This window comes from Prunus avium, chromosome 5, assembly GCF_965620075.1.
Source record: "Prunus avium chromosome 5, drPruAviu1.hap1.1, whole genome shotgun sequence".
Taxonomy (NCBI): Eukaryota; Viridiplantae; Streptophyta; class Magnoliopsida; order Rosales; family Rosaceae; genus Prunus; species Prunus avium.
Window position 1 is genome coordinate 24,219,490 of NC_142288.1, and position 19,897 is coordinate 24,239,386.

General features: G+C 39.5%; 3 protein-coding genes and 1 long non-coding RNA gene across 5 annotated transcripts; 2 read left to right on the forward strand and 2 right to left on the reverse strand.

Annotated features, from left to right (window-relative positions):
* Positions 1-1,987: 1,987 nt before the first annotated feature.
* Positions 1,988-9,931, forward strand: LOC110758896 (ubiquitin carboxyl-terminal hydrolase 9-like). Its single transcript, XM_021960857.2, has 14 exons — positions 1,988-2,181; positions 2,338-2,514; positions 3,149-3,397; positions 3,590-3,734; positions 4,325-4,384; positions 4,503-4,598; positions 5,247-5,648; positions 5,753-5,893; positions 6,097-6,267; positions 6,923-7,180; positions 7,519-7,670; positions 8,087-8,614; positions 8,731-9,001; positions 9,260-9,931. Exons 2-14 carry the CDS (start codon positions 2,363-2,365, stop codon positions 9,422-9,424), a joined length of 2,790 nt encoding a protein of 929 aa, XP_021816549.2. The 5' UTR covers positions 1,988-2,181; positions 2,338-2,362; the 3' UTR covers positions 9,425-9,931.
* Positions 9,932-10,098: 167 nt separating this feature from the next.
* On the reverse strand, positions 10,099-12,834 carry LOC110758898 (Glycosyl hydrolase superfamily protein). Of its 2 annotated transcripts, XR_015835934.1 has the most exons (4): positions 12,487-12,834; positions 11,228-12,357; positions 10,713-10,919; positions 10,099-10,316 (listed from the first exon to the last, which is right to left on the reverse strand). XR_015835934.1 is itself a non-coding variant. In XM_088253273.1 (3 exons), the coding sequence occupies exons 1-3, from the start codon at positions 12,548-12,550 to the stop codon at positions 10,851-10,853; spliced, it is 1,263 nt and encodes a 420-aa protein (XP_088109399.1). In that variant the 5' UTR covers positions 12,551-12,834; the 3' UTR covers positions 10,610-10,850. The 2 variants fall into 2 exon arrangements, 1 of the variants encoding a protein (XP_088109399.1); XM_088253273.1 differs by lacking the exon at positions 10,099-10,316 and having other exon boundaries at positions 10,610-10,919.
* A 498-nt stretch (positions 12,835-13,332) lies between these two features.
* LOC148294543 (uncharacterized) lies at positions 13,333-14,296 on the forward strand. Its single transcript, XR_015835935.1, has 2 exons — positions 13,333-13,462; positions 14,050-14,296. It is a non-coding gene; the product is annotated as an uncharacterized LOC148294543 (long non-coding RNA).
* Positions 14,297-14,629: 333 nt separating this feature from the next.
* Positions 14,630-18,817, reverse strand: LOC110758897 (granule-bound starch synthase 1, chloroplastic/amyloplastic). The gene is made up of 14 exons (XM_021960859.2): positions 18,654-18,817; positions 17,635-18,001; positions 17,468-17,548; positions 17,236-17,334; positions 17,041-17,130; positions 16,853-16,916; positions 16,659-16,759; positions 16,477-16,586; positions 16,128-16,371; positions 15,871-16,047; positions 15,588-15,779; positions 15,416-15,502; positions 15,170-15,298; positions 14,630-15,072 (listed from the first exon to the last, which is right to left on the reverse strand). Exons 2-14 carry the CDS (start codon positions 17,983-17,985, stop codon positions 14,956-14,958), a joined length of 1,842 nt encoding a protein of 613 aa, XP_021816551.1. The 5' UTR covers positions 17,986-18,001; positions 18,654-18,817; the 3' UTR covers positions 14,630-14,955.
* Between the last annotated feature and the right edge of the window lie 1,080 nt (positions 18,818-19,897).

A 19,897-nucleotide genomic window follows, 5' to 3' on the forward strand; every position in this document is an offset into this window, starting at 1 on the left:
TAAAATGTAATAGAATTTCAATATACAAATTATAGTGCTATGAAAGGCCAGGGAAACTTATGGTGTGAAGCAATACTGGAGCCGAAACCAATCATGACCCTTGATATCCACATGATGAACAGTGGAATGTAAGGTAGTGATCATAATATGTGTTCCTCCTTCTCCAACAACAATTTGAAACATGGTGATACAAAGATATTGAACCTCGCGAGGTCCCTTGCAACTACCAGTATTGACATGAAAAAAGTCATTGTTAACCAAATGAACTAAATACTCTGTCTTACGTTGATAAAATGGTAACGGTGGACTTGCGATCTTTAGGCATTGCAGTTTAAACAATGTGCTGAGTGAATATGCAACACCACCATCATCACCTTTCTCCATTCTAAAGGATAATGCTATAATCTCCTCCCAATTGAGCCTATTTAAGGCATAAATAGTGTTGCCTACAACCGCGGCCCTCCCATAGAAAGGAGCATAAGTAGAAACTTCGACTTGATTCCATTCTTTTCCCTTTCTACTCTGATGAAAAGCAATGACTTTGGAATTCCTGAGGTTCCTGTTGCACAATGAAAACAAAATAACACCATAACAAACAACACATCACCAATTATATCTATACCTTCCAGATCTTTATAAAATGGAAAAGGAGGCATTGGCTCCCAATCCTTTAGATTGGGATCATATCTCTCAAAGCATGGATCATCCGGACATGCTAGGAAGCTTGGAGACGCAAGATAATACAATTTGCCATTAGCAGACACAACATTTGCTAGTGGCTTAGATGCTATGGTAGGAGGAATGGGTGAAATTACTGCCCTAGTCTCTGTGTCAAAAACATATCCTCCAAATGATCTATTGGAGGGGGGGGGAATAGATAAATCGGGACCGTCCTGATGAAGTAGATACAACTTGGAGGAGATGCTCGCACTTTGAAGTAAATAATAACCCGAGAACGTGGCGAGAGGTTCAAGAAGTAGTGGTACTGGGGGTTCATCAACTTCTCCTCCTCCTGTACTAGTACTAGATGTGTGTTTGAATAATTTTACTTCATATATTGTATGGAGACGGGGGTAAGAAACCACCACACTAAAAACACAGACCTAGCTTCCCCCGGCCCCGGATTATTTACCGTCGTCTGGATCATTGATGCATGCTCCTCCGTGGGATTAGCAGCACTAGTACTAGTCCTATTGTCGAGTAGAAGCCGAAGCTCCTCCGTCAGTTGGGTTTGTTGGAAGGCAATGGCGGCTAGAGCTTTTTGGATTTGCAATAACTTGTCATGGAGCTCAACATCTTCAACCGCCGCTTTGGATTTATTCCGACGCTCCATCTGATCGATATAACAGATGATGATAGCAAATAGCAAATAGAGGAAGGAATTAATGGACAGACAGACAGACACAGAACAATTAGATTAGAAGAAGAAGAAGAAGAAGAAGAAGAGAAAGAGAGATTACGGTTAGGGTTAAGAAGACAGAGAATCAATTAAAAGACGCGCAGATAAAATCCATCTGAGTCTGAATTACAATGCTTGTATTTATAATGACCTGATCAATCAATATGGCTACAGGAAAGTAATCCTAATCCCTATACTAAAAACAGAAAAGAAGACTGATCCTAATCCCTATTCAATTGAATTTTAGCTTTTGATGAGATTTAGGTTTAGAGTTCATGTTTGAGACAGCTAAAATAGTTGCATGACTGGATTTTTGGCAACAACTTATTTTCATATGTAGGTTTTCCACGTGGAGCCACGTCAGCAGAAAAATTGGGGCCCACATCAGCCACACAAGCATTTAGCAGAATGACTAACGGTTTATTGACGGAGAGGCTTTTGTGTAGATTTTGTTTGAGTTTTGGGTATCATTTTGCAAGATTTTAACATTCGGGTACTAATTTGAAATGACTCTAAAAGTTTCGGGGGTTTTATGTAGTTAACCCAGAAAAGAAAAGACAACAGATCGTTGAAAAGGACGGTAAGAGACTTCTCTGGCTTTTGTCTCTCCCAGTCTCCAGATCAATTACCATTACCTCCCAACCCAACAACGTCTTCTCCCCACCTACCTTCAACTGCAATCTAGGGTTCCTCACCCCTCTCTCTCTCTAACGGTTCTTCTCTCCGTACATTCTCACCTCTGCCCCGCGATCTCTCTCCCTCCATTTCCATTGAACTTGAAGGTTCGTCCAGTTCCTCAATTTCGCTTTCTGATTTTGTAACTTTTACTTTCAATTTCGTTCGATTGGGGTCGGGATTGAATTGGTTTAGATTTGAATTTGTGATCTCTTTTGTGTTTAATTGATTTTTTACTTAGTTGAATTAATCTGTTGGGTTAGGTCGTGTGAATCGTCATCGTCAATCATGACGATTGCGGATTCGGGTTTCATGATGGAGAACGGAGCAAGCTGCCTACCGCACACACCAGAGGAGGAGAAACGGATCATCGACGAATTGGCCCGCAAATCCGAAGCCAATGTCAAAGAAGGCAACTTGTTCTACGTTGTTTCTAACAGGTCTTTTTCCTTTTTGATTGAATTCACTGCAAAGGTTTTATCTTTGCATGGACTACCATCTTTGTGATGTTCAATACTTTAACAAGTGTTTTGGCATCGTATTTCTTTGGTTGGTTCTGGGAATTCAGCTTCTGGTGGGCTTTACGTGCTTTCTAAGCCAATAATATGCATCTATGCTATGCTTCTGTAGTGGGCAATTGGGTATTCTGAATTAGATTTCTTTTTTGTTTATAACTTCTTAGGAAATCAGTCTCTCTTTTTTACTGATCGTAGCTTTGTCCTGAAAACTGCCTTTTGTTAAGAGACTGTTGATGGCATTCCTTTTCTTTTATCGCAAACAATGGTTGTTTTCTCATGGGAGCATTAATTAGTCTCGTGCTTTTACAATAATATTTATGTTTGAATACATTCATTGTGACATTGGTTTGTATCGGTATGGCCGGTAGCTGGTTTAGTTTGAATAAGGCAAAATTTTCTTTCCGCTTTTGTAGAAAAAATTTAGTGTGACCTGCACAAGTAAGAACCTATACTACTTTGCATGGGTGCACTACTTTGAAGACTTCTTGGCTGTACTGTTGGGCTACCCGCTGTTGGTGTTTTGCATGTTTGTAACTAGTTTCTACTGTTTGTCCAGGTGGTACTCAAGCTGGAAGAAGTATGTTGAGCAAGGCACTGGAGAACGTCTAAATGATGAGTGGTATTCGGAATCCCAACAAATGGATCTGCTCTCATCAAAGATTGTAGCTAGACCTGGACCAATCGATAATTCTGATATAGTTGTAAATGAATCTGAGGGCACTGATTTACAGCTTCATAGAATGCTGGTGGAAGAGCGTGACTATGTCTTAGTTTCTCAAGAAGTTTGGGAAAAGCTTTCCGATTGGTAATTAATTATTTCTTTTTTCATAGAACCACTCTCGCTTGTATGATCCTTCTGCTTGTATTTTCTTTTAAAATGTACACAGCATGTGCTTGATATCCATGTTAGATAGTAAACTGCAATACAAAAAGGGGTGCAATGATCTTTTCATTTTTCCTCCAATTTTGTTTCAGTTATTTTCTACAAATCTTACAGGTACAAAGGAGGTCCAGTGTTACCAAGAAAGTTGATTTCTCAGGGTGACGTTCACAAGAATTTGATGGTGGAGGTCTACCCATTGTGCCTTAAGTTTTTTGATTCTAGAGACAACAGCCAGACAGTTATATGGTTAAGCAAAAAGGTACAACAATCATCCTTTTGTTTTTTTTTCCTCCATGCATTTATGTCCATGAGAAGTATTTTTTAGATTGTTTTAATTGCTTGTAGAGAATGATGTTTAAGAGGGGATTGCCATTTAGAGTTGCATTTGCGTTGTTTTTATTTGTCTGAAGGTGTAGTGTGGTTCGAAGCAATCTTTATTGTATTTTGTTGATGACCTATCCTTCTCGTTCATGAATGTGTCAATCTATCTTGTATTTTATTTTTCTATAAATAAAATACTGTTGATGTGGTGCTTCTGTTTCTGAGAGGATTACCTGGAAAGTTTTAAGATGTAGTACTATAAACCTGTTGTGTTATCTCTGTTTGAGCTTTAAGTTCTTTTCATCTAAGCTTTTCTTTCTAACAGGTTTCCCCTCTGATTGACTTAGAAGCATTGAGTTCAAGAGTTCAGATGTCTTTGTTTTGATTTTTCTAATGCAAGCATTTAGGTTAATCTTTGGTGTGGTTTTAATTTTTCCATTCTTGGACGTATGTAATCTTGTGGCTGGCATAGATGTGATGACTCCATATGTAGATAATGAAGGTTCTAACAAACTTACTCTGTTTCAGGCTTCTGTGCAAGAGCTTTACAAGGTGGTGTGCACACTTCGAGGAATCGAGCAACAAAAGGTACATTTATATAGTTAGTTTTCCCCCCTTTCTTTCTTTTGGGCTTGAGTTTTATACTTTAGTTACCATTTAGTTATGTTACGTTGTCTTGTTTGACGTTTATAACTTTCAATCATAGGCCCGTATCTGGGACTACTTCAATATGCAGAAGCATACATTATTGGATGCTTCCAACCAAACCCTGGAGCAATTGAATTTGCAGATGGATCAAGAAGTGAGTGCTTCTGTGTTATTGATCATTAATTAGAATATTCTTTGGTAGTTGAAATACATGATTGTGCATCTCCAGCTATGATTTTATCTTTTACTTGTAATAATTTATAATTACCTGCATGCCAATAAGTTCTTTTTTTTGGGTAAATACCATGAGGTGTCCCCACACCTGAAGGGAGGGATTAATCCCCGCTCGGGGTTTGCCTTGCCCCTGGCCACAAAGTGCTTCCAACTTAATTATCCACATATGGTAAAAAAAGTTCTTTTGTTTTAGTAGGAAACAAGCTTAAAAGTACTAGAAAGACCAATAATACTGTTTCATAGAATTCCATACTTATTTCAGAGACATCAAGACTCTTTTGATTGTTACAGTATGCCAACTTAAGAAATCCTGAGTTTTTCCTTTTGAACAGGACTTATTTTCAAGAAATTTTGATTCTGGTAGGAACTATGGGCTAAGTTGTGTTTGGTTGCCTACTTATTACTGATTATGCTGCAACTTTAAGTACAAATATGATGCCTGGTTATTTTTGCACAGTCCTTGTTTTGGACTTTTTACTTTTTTCAGGAGGACCTTCAGATCAGTCAGTTTTGGTGATTATTTTGATTTGTCTGTAGTGAGTCTATTGATCTATGCTTTTCTGTGCAGATTCTTCTTGAGGTGCAAGTTGATGGAAATCATTCTTCTCAATTTTCTATGGACTCAACAGGAAATGAGTTAGCATTAGTACCCATAGAACCATCAAGGTCATCTATGACCATTGCAGGGGGGCCTACCTTGTCGAATGGTCATTCAATGGATTATAGTTATAATTTGCCTCAGGGAAGTGCCTTAAGCAGCTCAGCATCAGCAGATACAGATGATAAATGTTATGTTTATAATCCAATGAAAAAAGGAGATAGGGGAGGTTTGGCAGGATTGCAGAATCTCGGAAATACTTGTTTTATGAATAGTTCTATCCAGTGTTTAGTCCACACACCTCCTCTTGTTGAGTATTTCTTGCAAGATTACTCAGATGAGATCAACACAGAAAATCCCCTAGGAATGCATGTAAGTGGCTATCTTTGCCTCACACTTGTTCCACATGGATAGTCTTGAACACTGATTGCTTTGCTACTTTTCTCCCCTGAAATTTCAAACATATGTCGTGGCAGGGTGAGCTTGCTCTTGCCTTTGGTGAGTTGTTGAGGAAATTGTGGTCCTCAGGACGAACAACAATTGCGCCACGTGCATTCAAGGGAAAACTTGCTCGATTTGCTCCTCAGTTCAGCGGCTATAATCAGCATGATTCTCAAGTTAGTACTGTCTTTTTTCTTCAATGTCTTCTCTTTAGTACATGTAACATTATGCTATTCTCTAATGCTTGTTACAGCTTGTTACAGTTTTTATTATCATTTCACTAAGTCTTCTAAAGCCATCTAGAATAATTTTCTAGGGGTATTTATAATAAGCTACCTGATTATTGTATTTGCTCTGAATGATGAATTCTTCTTTGTAGGAACTTCTTGCTTTCCTACTGGATGGCCTACATGAAGATTTGAATCGTGTCAAAAATAAGCCGTACATTGAAACAAAGGATTCAGATGGTCGTCCAGATGAGGAAGTCGCAGATGAATGTTGGAAAAATCACAGGGCCCGAAATGATTCATTGATTGTGGATGTTTGCCAGGTAAGAAATCTTTTGACTGTTATTGTTGTATCATATAATGTGTGCATCTTGTGTGTTGCTATATTTATCGTTCATCTACTTTTTCTTGTAGTTGAGTTTCTAGTCCTTATTACATGGCAACTTGCAAGTGTACTAAATCGCATCTAAACTTTCTGCTATTGTTGCTTTCAAATACACATGCACACATTCATTGAAATGGCACCTACGGAAGATGCATACAAGAATAAAGGGTCTATACAGGACCTGTATAAATTTGGAAACAGATAATTTAAAGAGGTTCAAAGCTTGAGGGGGATGGCTGATTCCAGCTTTTAAGGAGTGCTAGGTCCTTTAGATTTCTAGAACCTTAAACGCCCGCCTTTTTGCTCTTCTATAATCCTATATTGCTTATGCTAACATCTTGGTGCCTTTAAATTGGATTCTTATGGTCAATTTTTTATCAAATTGTATCGAAATTTACTTGCCTTTTTATATTTAGCTTGGTATTTGTTTGTTTCAAGAGTAATTTTGTGAGTTGCATGTTGTTTAGTGCTCACTTTTCTTCTTTATGGTGGGCTTCTAGAGTAATGTAATTCATAGTTGAGGCATTTTTGTTGAATGTACAAGGTTTATCTTTGGTTATTTGAAATCAAAATCTGGTTTAACTAATGTCCAGGGTCAATATAAATCGACGTTGGTATGCCCAGTTTGCAGCAAGATTTCAATTACTTTTGACCCTTTTATGTACTTATCATTGCCTCTACCTTCAACTGTCACTCGGTCAATGACGGTGACTGTGGTTTATGGTGATGGACGTGGTCTTCCAATGCCATACACTGTAACTTTGATAAAAGATCGCTGCATTAAGGATCTTCTTGATGCATTGGGTACTGCATGCTGCTTGAAGAGTGATGAAAGCCTTATGCTTGCTGAGGTAATATTGAGTTCACTGACTTATAATTTTCCTCTCTCTGTCATTTATTTATTTATTCTGTAGAACTGTACCTTTTTGTTAGTTTGATTTGATATGATTTGTTTGCTCATTCCAGCATTCCCTATTAGTTAAGTTTTTGGGCTAGGTAGTCTCATCCCTCATCATTCTCCATTTAACTTTCTGCACTTCGGATTAAGGCTGCATGCATATGTTTCTCTACATGCAGGATTGGGGTTGCACATTGAGTTGGAGGGATGTTAGTTTGAAACATGTTGTTGGCGCATTTTCTAATAAGTTAGGTTTTTGTGTACAATAGTAGTCTAACACTTCTATTTCAGGTATATGAACATCGAATTTATAAATATTTAGACAACCTTTCTGAACCATTGTCGTCAATTAAGAATGATGACCGCATTGTGGCTTATCGATATTCTAAAGAAGAAGCGGCTTTCAAAACCAGACTTGAAATCATTTATCGATGGCAGGAAAAGTAAGTTTGCTTTCCTTAATCTGTAGCGGTTGGATTTGCTTGTAGGTAAACTTGTCAAAGTGTGAACTTTGTTTCGACCCTGTGATTGTGAGGTTTAAAGGATGTGTATGAGCCTGCCACAAAATGTTGATTTCATTGAAATTGGAGGCCCATGGAACCCCTTATTTTTTAATCGCATCCTTCTGAAAATGAGGTTCATGTAGGCCCTGGTAGATAGGTCATTCTTAGCCTTCATACATGTTGCCTTTTTCTTTGGCTGAGTAGAAAGAGAAAGAGGATCTTCCTCAACCATACACACTTAATTGCCTAGTTGCTGCATATATTCCATTGGATAAGCTCTTTTATCATTATTGCTTTTGTTTTTTTTTCCCCCCTTTTTGGCTGAAATTTTAACCAAAGCTCTTGTCAATTTCCAGATCTACATCAGATTCTCTAAAGGGTCAGAGAAAGCTTTTTGGAACACCATTGGTTGCTTATCTAGGAGAAGACAAATTAAATGGAGTTGATATTGATAGAGCTGTCTCCAGAATTCTGTCACCTTTGAAGAGAGCAGTTAAGCTTAACAGCATAAAAGAAAATGGATTAGTTTCAGAAGGCATTGATGAAGCATCAAACAGCCACAACTCGAGGCCCATGGACAACATAGAACTAGAGGAAACATCTAGTGGCGAGTTGTCCTTCCATCTATTTTTAGCTGATGAAAGGGGTTCGAGCTGCAAACCAATTGAAAAGTATATGTCCATTAGTTCTGGTAAACCCATAAAGATTTTTCTGGACTGGACTAATCAAGAAGATGAAGTATATGATGCTTGCTACCTCAAGGATCTACCTGAGGTACACAAGAATGGGTTTACCGCAAAGAAAACTCGGCAAGAAGCTATTTCCTTATTTACATGCTTGGAGGCATTTCTGAAGGAAGAACCTCTAGGACCTGATGATATGTGGTAGTGTACTTCTACCAATTTAATGGCTTCTGATATGGCATTATTTTAAATTTTCAGGCAAGTGGGTATCATCATAGGCAATATTTTGACGTATGCTCTTGAATTTTGCAATACAGGTACTGTCCTAAGTGCAAGGAACATAGACAAGCTACAAAGAAACTAGATTTGTGGATGTTGCCAGAGGTTCTTGTTTTTCACCTGAAACGGTTCTCATATAGCAGATACTCAAAGAATAAACTTGATACGCTAGTGACTTTCCCAATACATAATCTTGATTTGAGTCAATATGTCATGAACAAGGATGGAAAACCTCATTTATATGAGCTATATGCCATTAGCAACCATTACGGTGGTCTAGGTGGTGGGCACTACACTGCATATGCAAAGGTAAAACTCTGATACATCTCATCTTTTCTGGGTTTGAATGGTGCCCTACTGGCTGAGATCGGCTAGTTGATGACATCTTCCCCCCTGCTACTGCTAGTGTTACAATGATACTGTAGGCTTTGTGATTCATATTTCAATCACTGGCTAATGGCAAAAAATTAGCGGTATTCCATAGTTATATGATATTACAATGATATTGTAGGCCTCTTTAAAATATTGTCTGTTGAGATAAAGTTATCTTGTTTGCCAATCTTGCAGTTGATTGATGAGAACAGATGGTACCATTTCGATGACAGTCATGTTTCTCCAGTCAATGAAACTGACATCAAGACTTCGGCTGCCTATGTGCTATTTTATCGGAGAGTTAAAAGTGGACAAAAGATTGGAGAGGCCGAGTCATCAGGGACTCATATGGAATCTTGACGACATCAATTGAGTGCATCCTCCTATTATAGGGTTTTGAAGCTTCCTATAGGTTAAGCTGACTTGGTCGAGGAATGGTGAGCTTTGTTGTTTTACTTGGCTAATCGGACCTGGCAATCGGCAGGTTGAAGGTACAGATTGCACGATACTGGCATGGACTAAAGCCGTAGTACGAGGGGCTGCATGACATGGTTGTTGGTACTAGGAATGTGTTCGCCATCTCATACAATATTTTTTAAGGGAAAAGGAAAAGAAATTTTGGTAGCCATTTATCCATTAGATTTCCTCGGGTAAAGATTTCTTCAAACATCCACCTGACTCTGCTTCTTATTTGTTGGGAAGAGTAGCAAATTATTTTAGAACTTCTGTAAGATGTTCTATGTTTATTATGGCAGTGCAGTGTAAGATGTCGAGACAGGACAGATCTGTACTGTACGAAAAACACTGTAATAGAATCAGAGACAAAATTGGTGGAAAGTTGAAAGAACCTTGTGTTTTTTACCCCTAGCCTTTACAGATTAACATGCTGAAATTGCCTTTTTTTTTGGGTTTCTTTAGGTGGAGGCATCTTTACTTTTGGCTATTGATTGATCCTCATGTGACAAGCTTAAGTGGATTGTGAATCATCAGAGCTTATATGGCTTTTTTGTCTTTTTTAATTTTCTGCAAGAATCTTGAATAGAGAAGGTAAGATATTGTCCATACAGAGTAACAACACAATCTAAGATGACACAGATGCATACTTAAACAAATACAAAAGTGATCAAATAAATCAATAACTCTCTCTCTCTCTCTAGACTGCCTCCTTCCAGACGTCCTCATCAGCAGCAGCATTAAACTAACACCTCTCTCCCTAATCACTAGAGTTATTAAGACAATGAAAATAATTCTCCTGCAAAAGCCAAACAAAAGAAAGAAAAGTTAAAGACTTGTTAAATAAGTTTGGTACCATTTGAGATGCCACTGCCAACCAAAAAGAGTTATTAAAGGCCACCCACCATCATCACTTTCCTCAGTGAACCCCACACCCTTTTAACTTACCAGAGACATGCTGATGGATCATTAAGAAAAATGCATCAAGGTGTGGGGTCCATTGGGAATTTTATGTAACAATCAAATTTTATACAGGCAGGTTATGGAGGTGACCGTTGATGCATAAGTTCACAATGCATTGACAAACAGATAAAAGTATGGTAAAATTCTAGATTTCATAAATGTTATGATGACGTGTGATGATGATGGTGATTCACAATAAAAGTGGGTTATGAGCAAAGGAACAGAGTTTCACCTTTTTTTTTCCTAATTCCCAAGTAGCCTCTTTTTTTTTTTTTTTTTTTTTTTCCTCTATCTTTTCCACCGTCCATTCACATCTTGATTTCTGATTAAAAGGCTTGAGCACTTATCGCTCTGAGCTTTTTCCCTAACTTCAAAGGACATGTTTCATCAACAAGAAGACCACTAACATGGGAATCAAACCAATCACATGGCATCTCTCCTGATAAAACAAACACAAATCAGAACTAAACAACCCAAAATAGCAAAAATTAAACCGAAAAACATCTAAATTAAGCGACTGTATGCTGGCACATGTACAGGTAAGCCGACGTCGTTTTCCACGAAATGCCCTATTAAATTTGTCCCAATCAAACCCAACGGACACCACTGTCTCGCAAGTAATTAAATCATCCAAAATCTTATCAACACTGAATGACCAATATCCGTTGGACATCTGGTCCACTAAAAACTCAGCTGCTTAACACAGTAAAACAGGAAAACAGTAAACAGTAAAAATGAAGGACTTGCCGTGACCGCGGCGGAGGAAATTGCCAAGTAGCCAGAACTGGAAGTTCCCGGCGGAGAGGGAGTAATCGGATTCACCAACCCTCCCGAACCCGAACCCGAATTCGAACTCAAGTTACCGTTACCAAAGGAGCTGTTGCTCACCGACAGCCCGATTGAGTACGCGGGCGACCCGTCGGGTTTGAAAAGCCCGAAGTTCCTCTCGGAAGTCGGGCCAGGTTTCATGTTCTCATTGAACAAAGCGAAGACGTAGATGTTGAGATCCGACCCGGGCCTCAGCGGCGTGCCCTTCTTCTGGCAGATGAGCTTGATCAGATTCCCGTTGTACTTCTTCGCGTTCTCCGGCGTCGCTCCGGCTTCGTCCTCGTCGCCCTTCGACGGCCAACCGGTCTCGGAGATGTGAACCGGAAGCTTCTTAAACCCTAGCGCAGCTAGGGCGGAGTAAACGGCGTCGATCTGAGCGAAGAGCATGTTGTCGTAGTGGAGATTGGTGCCCGAATCGAGCGAGCCGGAGTTGGGCTGGAAGAGGACGTAGTCCAGAGGCACCTGCTTAGGATTTGACTTGTAGGCGAAGTAGGGGTAGGCATTGATCAAGAACGGCGAGCCCGTTTTGGAGTGGAAGTTGAGGATCGGAGTGATGCAGCCGGTCAGATCTCGCCGGAAAGCTCCGGCCGACGGCGGGAACGAGGTCTCGAGAATGGAGAGGGAATGGGCGGTGGTGACGGTGACTTGCTTGTCGAGGTTGAGAGAGACGAGGGCGGCGTGGACGCTTTGCATGGCGGGGAGGAGATTGTTGCTCAACGACGTGTCGTTGAAGGTGAGGACCTCGTTGCCGACGAAGATGCAGGTGATGTTGGTGGCGGGTAAGTGGGCCTGAACGTTGGACTTGACCCAGTTTTGGGCCTGGGCCGGGTCTTGGACCTTGGTGAGGTACTCGTTACCGAGGCCTACTATGAACTGGACGCCGGTGTTGGCGAAGGCCTTGAGGACTTTGGGATCGGCGTCGTACAGCTTGATCTTGGAGATGCCGATGGACTTCACCAACGGAACAACGTCGTCCGGCGAAGGTAAGTTGTTGGCGATTTGGCCGTAGTTTATCCCCATTGAATTCACCATTTCAGCAAACACAAACCCTTTTGAAAACAAAAACACAAAAACAGAGATAATGCTGTAATTAGTTAACCAAAATTCAAAAAGAGTAAAAAGATCAAAGCTTTGAAGCTAAATTGGAGGATGAGGAGCAGGGTTTTATTTATCAGTGCCTGAAATGATTAGAATTGATAAGAATAGTGAAGAGCAGCAGCTGAAGCTAGTGCTGGTCGCCATTTTTGGTGCTCAGCTTGGAGACTGCAAAAGGGAATTAAGCAGAAATGTAGAAGCTGCAGCAGCTCCAAATTGGCCAACAGTGAGGAGAGAGAGTGACCACTGTATATAGAGCTCTTAGAATCACTCCCTCACTCTCAGAATTCAGAAATGAGCTGGGACAATGGGTTATAGGTCAAATGCCCAATGTAGGCACGCAACTGTGAAAGCTATGGGTTTGCGAGAGAGAGAGAGAGAGAGGATACAAAATGTGAGCTTTGAATTTGGTTGGTACTGGGTAGATATTTAGGGCTTGTAGGGACGGCACAGAGGCAGGTTTAGGGGTAGAAACTACAATGGGGACCAAAGGGAATAAAAGGGTCTCTCTATGTTTACAGTGTCATGCTAAGAAATGTGATTTGGTGTGATTTGGTGTGAGTGAGTTTTGATTCTTCCTTCACTTGAATGCTATGATTGATGCTGCGGTGGTGATGGGTTTTGAGTGGGGTCCAGTTACTGTTGTCCGACAAGCTTCACATGATCACCATTCCCAATCCACTCAAATCTGGGAGCTTTTTTATTATTTTAATTTTTGTGAAGGAGGAAGGGTAGGCTGGGCAACTCACAAACTCTGCTTTATTTTCTATTGACCCTTTCTCTTTTCGCCTCTTTTTCATGAGGAGGCGCTGTTGGGCTGTTATGTTGGTTTTCTCATGGTTCAAGAAAAACGGCAGAGCCATTGCCATACAGCACCAGATACGTGGCATGCATGCCAAGCAAAGGTGAGCAAAAACAAAGCTGTGTGAATCAACCTTTCGCCGTTTCTGGCTGCAAGAACAAATATCTTCTCGCTTATCTCATGTCTCAACTCTTGCTTCATATTCAATGCAACAAAAATGAAAATGTAGCTCTAAAGTCCGCACACATGTGTCACTGGTACGTAAATCAAATGTCTTTTCTCAACCATGAACATGCATTTAATTAATCTTAGGGATATATTTAATTACTAGCTAGATGTTGAGTTGTCAAGTTGAGCATCTCTTAAAGTTAAACTAATTATTGCCCATCGGGTATCAATTGGTTGAGCTCTTCTACTTCCATCCATGTGGACAGGTGTTTGAAATCTCAAACGCCCAATAAATATTTGTATAGCCCATCCCCAATCGCTTATACTAAAAAAATTTGAACTAATCATTTTGTGTGCGTATCAATTTTCATGGTTTATCTGTTTTTGTCCATATGTATGATAAGAATTACGAAAACTCCCACCTAGAGCATCATTTGGAGCAATTGGATTGATTACTTGAGTCATAATTTACTATTATTCTGACTTCCACCATGCTGCCTTTTGTTATTACTTTTGATTTTGTGGGTTTTCTGCTTTGTATAATCATTTTTTCTTTACCGCACGCTCATGGTGATCGTTATTGCTATTATAATTATTCTAGTTTTCGGTCATACACCCTTTTGTTTTTTTCGGGTATCCGTAAGCTAATTTGAGTATCTTCGTCTCCATTTTGCAGACTGAAAGATACATAAAATTCTCTTAACCAATTATAACCTTGTCAACTTGGAGCTGCATTGGCAGCATTGCTATAAAGACGAAGTGAAATGTCACCATCTTGCTATCTTAGCCGACATTTTTGTTAATTGCTGGAAATTGATCAATTATTCTCGTTTGGTATGCACCTTATGTTTGAAAATGGTATTCTTGTTGTATTAGTTATATGTTATTTGCGGGAATTGATTTTCTCACTCCCTTTTTATCAACTTACACTAAATTTTTTTTAAATTGTATGTTCTCACTCATCTTTTATTCACTTAACCTTTTATCTTATAGTAAAAAGTATTAAAAATACAAAAGGGGGTGTAGATGGATAAAAGGGGACTGGGAAAATCACCACCCTTATTTGATAGCGAGGTTTCTTATTAGTATCTCCTTCACCTTCTAGGTCAAAAATGCCAACTCAAATCTTTCATTTTCTCAATCCGAGTTATAGACTTTGCTCAATTTCTTGTTTTTGTTTTCGACAATCACACCAGCAACGAGAAGAATAAGGAGGGGAGAAAAACCCTACGAAAACCAAAACAGAAAAAAAAAAATGTAATAATAATAATTTATTTTTCTGCAATACTATAAATTTTATTTTGTTTACTTGCAATATATATTAAAAGTACAAGACTAGGCAAGAAAAACAAACTTGTTCTTCAGGTCTTCATAACCACAGCAAATAAGTGTCAGATTCATTAAATTATGCACAACTTGAAGATCATTTTTCACCCTCACACTTAGTTGATTATAGAAAAGCTTAGATTTCCACCAAAAGCATATGGCTCTCACATGAAGCTGGAGATTAAGAACCAATAGCGGCTACCACCGGTGGAAGTTAGCTCACTTACAGGTTAATATTATACTAGAAACTCAATGCTCAGGGAGTGGGAACATTTTCCTTGGCAAGGGGAGCAATCTCTTCCCCTTCAATTCCAGGTTCGCCACCGGCAACTTCCAGGCTCAAAAGCATCTTTTCCCATTGTTTTGAAGGTCCCTGCATTCGATCCGACACGGTTAATTGCAAACCAAGCAACATTAAACTCAAAATTTATGAGAGAACTAGCTGCTTAGCAATTGAGTATCGTACGAACCTTCCACGAAAGATCTTGGGCCATGCAATTCTGGATCATCTCATTTAACGCAGGAGTACCGTATGCTGCAAGAGCTCTCTTGACAGTAGTAGCAATTGCAGTCACATCTGCTGGGTCAACTTCCTCGCACTAAAACAACCCACCAAAACACATCATTCATTATTTTGAAGATAAGTGGAACAAAGGAATATAAAAAAGTAGTGCAATTGTGTGACGTCACAGATGCAAAGCAAGTCATTGACTTACTTCGACGTTGAAAGCTCCCATCTGAAATCCTGTAAAGCCTTCTTTGACAGTGTCAACAAGTCCACCGGTTGAGGCAACAATAGGCACCTAAAGATATTGCATTCAGCATAATTAGAGGAAGTGACTGATAGTTTAAGACATTGGTTGTTGATGTACAAATCTAGCTCCTTACCGTTCCATATCGCATAGCATGCAGCTGAATGAGACCACATGGTTCAAATCTACTTGGGATCAACATAAAATCAGAACCACCAATAATCATGTGGGCTAATGGCACATTGAATTTTGCCACTCCTACAGCCTTGCCCGGATATTTGATCTCCAGCTGTTTGATCTGCGTCTCCATATTCTTCTTGCCAGTTCCCTAATAGAAACAGCATCCTTCCATCAAACTCACATCTATGCCTACTGCTGACAGCAACAGGGTAAAGAAAGCTGATTCATCAGATACTTACAAGGATTATTATTTGTACTTCCTCTCCAATGAATTTCGAGATGGCTTCTACTAGAATGTCTGAACCTTTCTGCTCCTCCAGCCTACCGATGAAGCCTATCACCGGGATGTCCTTATCAACTGGCAGCCCAACTTCTGCTTGAAGGGCCTCCTTCAATAGAGGCTTTGCATCCAGTACCTGGACATACAATTCTGATCAGTACAAAAAAATTCCTGCCAGCCATGTCAAGGTATTGAAAACCCTTAGGATTTACTTACAGTTGTGTTATCATATTTGACATCCAAGTACTTGTCTCTGGCTGGGTTCCACTCTTGAACGTCCATGCCATTTACAATACCAGTGATTCCGGTCTTACGGATGATGTTATCTAATTCCACACCTTTGTCTTCTCCAGAAATAAGTTCTTGGGCATAGTATGGGCTCACAGTCACAACCCTGTCTGATTCCAATATTCCAGCCTTCATCCAATTGATTTTCCTTCCCTTCACAGGCTTGTTATACCTGCAAATTTAACCAAACATTCAGAAAGAGGAAAATTTTGCCAAATCCACAAAGTAAACTTTTGAGCCCTTAATATAGTTGCTACATCAAATGTGTAATATATACCCATCAATGAAGTCAAAAGAACCCCTAAGTTGGTCCGGCAAATCAACCAGTGAGAAGTCCGAAAAGGCAAATCTGCCCTGGTAAGCTATGTTGTGGATGCAAAATGCAACCTGCCATTCATTTATCAAGCATTATTACAGTTTTCATGTAAAATAATGCTCTTCAAACTCAGGGCACCTTACCTTGGCATTTTTGTAAAGACCCCTTGGCTTGTAGATGGTTTTTAAGTAGCAAGGAATAAGAGCAGTGTGCCAATCATTAGCAACAAATACAACATCCTCTCCTGCAATGAGGTAGCCAAGGATACATCCTTAATAATATGCTATTTCTTGAATAAATCATACTCTTTTTTAAAGAAAAAGAGTGAGATGCACACCGTATGGTCCAGAGAAGTATTCGTTGCTGTTCAAATTAAGAACCCTTGGAGCCTCCAGAGCAGCCTGAAAGTTCACAAAAAGACTAATTCATAATTCAACTTTATTCATATGTGAGTCATCACAACAGGAAAATTAATTGTTCTAGACAAGTTAGAAAAAGAAAATGAAAGAAAAGAGCATGACATGCCTTGCACAACAAGCTGAAGCGCAATTGGTTGTCCTTGTAATCCACTCCTGTCTTGGGACCATAGATTTTGGATCCAGTTTTGCCCCATACCTCCATATCCAGAAAGCCAAGCATCAGTCAAAGACCTAATTGAACCTTCATTCATACAATAATCTAGAAACATATGGCCTTAGACAATAAAGAGAATATTCATACCCTCTCAAGGAACAATGGGTGATCCACAAAGACACGATCAACACCGCGCTTGTAGCAATGGAAGAAGCGAACGGTTTCAATTTTACCACCAACTTCTATCTGCATAATCAAAACTTCTGATCATTTGAGGCACATTTTCCTAAACATACATCACTCGCTAAATAAGAAAGAAGCCCAGAAACAACATTAGATTCTTAAAGTTAAAGAGGCATATACTAAATGCAAGACTTACCTCAACCAGTACACTAGTATCCCATGCATCTTTATATTGATCATAGCGTGGAGACACGGTCATAACACGGTGCCCGTTAGCCTAGAAATCAATCATCAGGCACAAAAATCAGTCAAACTAAACCAGAGAAATGAAAAACATGGATCAAACTCAAGTAAGTCACAAACCGCCATAGCCGGTGGGAGGCCTCCAAGAACATCCCCAAGACCACCAGTTTTGCTCCATGGACCAACTTCAGCCCCCACAAAGACCAAGTTCATGCCTGTCCCACATACAATCTTCCCCACACACTGATCACCCTCGGTCTTGTCAGCTTTCTTCATGGCTTGCCTAGGAACTGCAATAGGACGGGTTCTGATTCGAAGCATATCCAAGTTGCTCAAAGACCTTAGCCCATTGTGAGTCATTGGCTGGTTCCAGAGGCCCATCTGACCCAAGTTTGTTCTGGTTTCTGATCCTGAACCTCCATTTACATGGGAAGTCCTTGATACAAAGTGTGAGGCTGCCAAAGTCGACATATCTGATAACCTCGCTCTGAAACACATAACCAAACAAATCTTATAAAATTAGAAACATAAAAATAAAATTTAAAAAGTTGTGCCTCTAAGCCACAGAAATTAACCAAAATACAGAACAAGATGATCAAGCAAAACCAAAGACTTTCAGGCTCACAGGGGTGAGAGATTACTCAAAGAACAGAAACCCAAAAAAGATGATCAAGCAAAATTGTAGACTCTGAAGCTCACAGAGATCACTCAAACTAAAAAATAAAATTTTAAAAGTTGAGCCTCTAAGCCACAGAAATTAACCAAAATACAGAACAAGATGATCAAGCAAAATCAAAGACGATCAGGCGCATAGGGGTGAGAGATTACTCAAAGAAAAGATGGCCAAAATTGCTGATCAATCAAAATTTAAGACTTTGAGGCTCATAGGATCATAGATCACTCAAGCAACATATACCCAAAGAAATGATTATCAAATCAGACACCAAAGTGTTTTCCTTTACACTTGCATTTACTCTGCACTAAAAATATGAAAACACAACCAATTGAGAAAAACTCTGAACGTTGGTTTTAAGTACTAAAACTTATCAAGATAAGAGCAAATTTCGGAACTGATCATACCAAATTTAAATCATTTGCAAAAATATTTAATGTTTAATGGTATTAGTCAAGTTTCTTACCAAGTTTCAAGTTGACAAAGCACCTGTAACACTCTCTCTCTCTCTCTCTCTCTGAGTGTCCGAGTCTCACTCAAACAGCCAGCTGAGAGTGTGGGTGTTGGTGCGAAATGGTCACTGGGGAAGTGGGGATTTGTACTTGCCACCTACATTATTGTGCCAGTACACGTGTCAGAAAGGCAGCGGTTGGGCTTCCAAACCTAAAGTATGATCACGTGTGGTTTTTGCATCCCTCGGGGATATTCCACAAACGTGAGGCCATTCAGTGCACCTAATGTTCATTGGAACAGAGCAGCAGCAGCAGCTGAAGATGTTTTCTTCAATCAAGCGGCGGAAACGACACAATCTGGAGTGCTAATCGTGTGGTTTAGAGTGCATGGCTTGGTGTTGGTGGGGCTTTTGATGGGGAGGGTTCCTGCATAGGAAGCAGACAAGGTACAAAACGACATCCAGATATTTTGTGGAGCAATCAAACTGCACAGTTGAAGTAGTTTTCTTGAGATTTTATTGACTCTATGCAGTTGTGGGGTTGCCTAAAATGGACGGTGGTTCGTTTCTTGGTACCTTAAAAAACGTTCCCAAGTTGCATTTATATATTAAATTACGCACGGACGTGGCTGAAGCAACAATCTTTATCATCGTGATCGTCCATAATTGCAGCTGAGGAAGATGAATGCTCGGTAGGGCGAGGAGGAAATTTATACAAACTTAACTCATGGCATTTTGATAAAGATAACGGCTACAAATGTTGTAAGTGTTCATTGACTCCGTTACACCTTTCAAATCTCCATTTGTCCACTTCAATTATCTCCATCATCATTCGTCAAGTCGTATTCAGTTTGATTATTTTCTCATTTTCATTATTATTGTGTTCACTGTTTTCAGTGCAAATCCTTTTCTACTACATAAAACAGTCAAGTAGCCTAATGAAGAACGTTTTAAAGATCAATGGACTTGCTGCTGCAAACACGCCTTTAGTCACAAGTAACATGATTTCTTGTTTGCCTTTTATAGGATTTGTGTTTTTGTGTTTTTTTAGAGAAGCAAACTACAACAGAAGCTTCTGATTAGGAAAACAGGAATAATAATAATACAACACAAGACACGACCCACACCACACTACTAGTCAATTGCAAGAAAACGACGTGGGACTAGAAGCAGCGCTGTCTGTCATGAACATGATTTTCAAGATTTTTTAAGACGTGCGTTTCAACAAATGATTATGATATGGTGGTGTTCACATTTTT

What these genes read in the sequence shown, in the direction of transcription:
- LOC110758897 (XM_021960859.2), bottom strand. Translation starts at nt 17,985, where the DNA reads ATGTCGACTTTGGCAGCCTCACACTTTGTATCAAGGACTTCCCATGTA. An exon ending in GTCTTTACAAAAATGCCAAG is followed by an intron (nt 16,587 to 16,658) that starts GTAAGGTGCCCT and finishes AATGAATGGCAG; the next exon opens with GTTGCATTTTGCATCCACAA. An exon ending in ATGCTATGCGATATGGAACG is followed by an intron (nt 15,503 to 15,587) that starts GTAAGGAGCTAG and finishes CAATATCTTTAG; the next exon opens with GTGCCTATTGTTGCCTCAAC.
- LOC110758898 (XM_088253273.1), bottom strand. Translation starts at nt 12,550, where the DNA reads ATGGCGACCAGCACTAGCTTCAGCTGCTGCTCTTCACTATTCTTATCA. An exon ending in ATCAATTCTAATCATTTCAG is followed by an intron (nt 12,358 to 12,486) that starts GCACTGATAAAT and finishes TGTTTTCAAAAG; the next exon opens with GGTTTGTGTTTGCTGAAATG. An exon ending in TTTCCTCCGCCGCGGTCACG is followed by an intron (nt 10,920 to 11,227) that starts GCAAGTCCTTCA and finishes TTGTTTTATCAG; the next exon opens with GAGAGATGCCATGTGATTGG.
- LOC110758896 (XM_021960857.2), top strand. Translation starts at nt 2,363, where the DNA reads ATGACGATTGCGGATTCGGGTTTCATGATGGAGAACGGAGCAAGCTGC. An exon ending in TGGGAAAAGCTTTCCGATTG is followed by an intron (nt 3,398 to 3,589) that starts GTAATTAATTAT and finishes CAAATCTTACAG; the next exon opens with GTACAAAGGAGGTCCAGTGT. An exon ending in ACTACACTGCATATGCAAAG is followed by an intron (nt 9,002 to 9,259) that starts GTAAAACTCTGA and finishes CCAATCTTGCAG; the next exon opens with TTGATTGATGAGAACAGATG.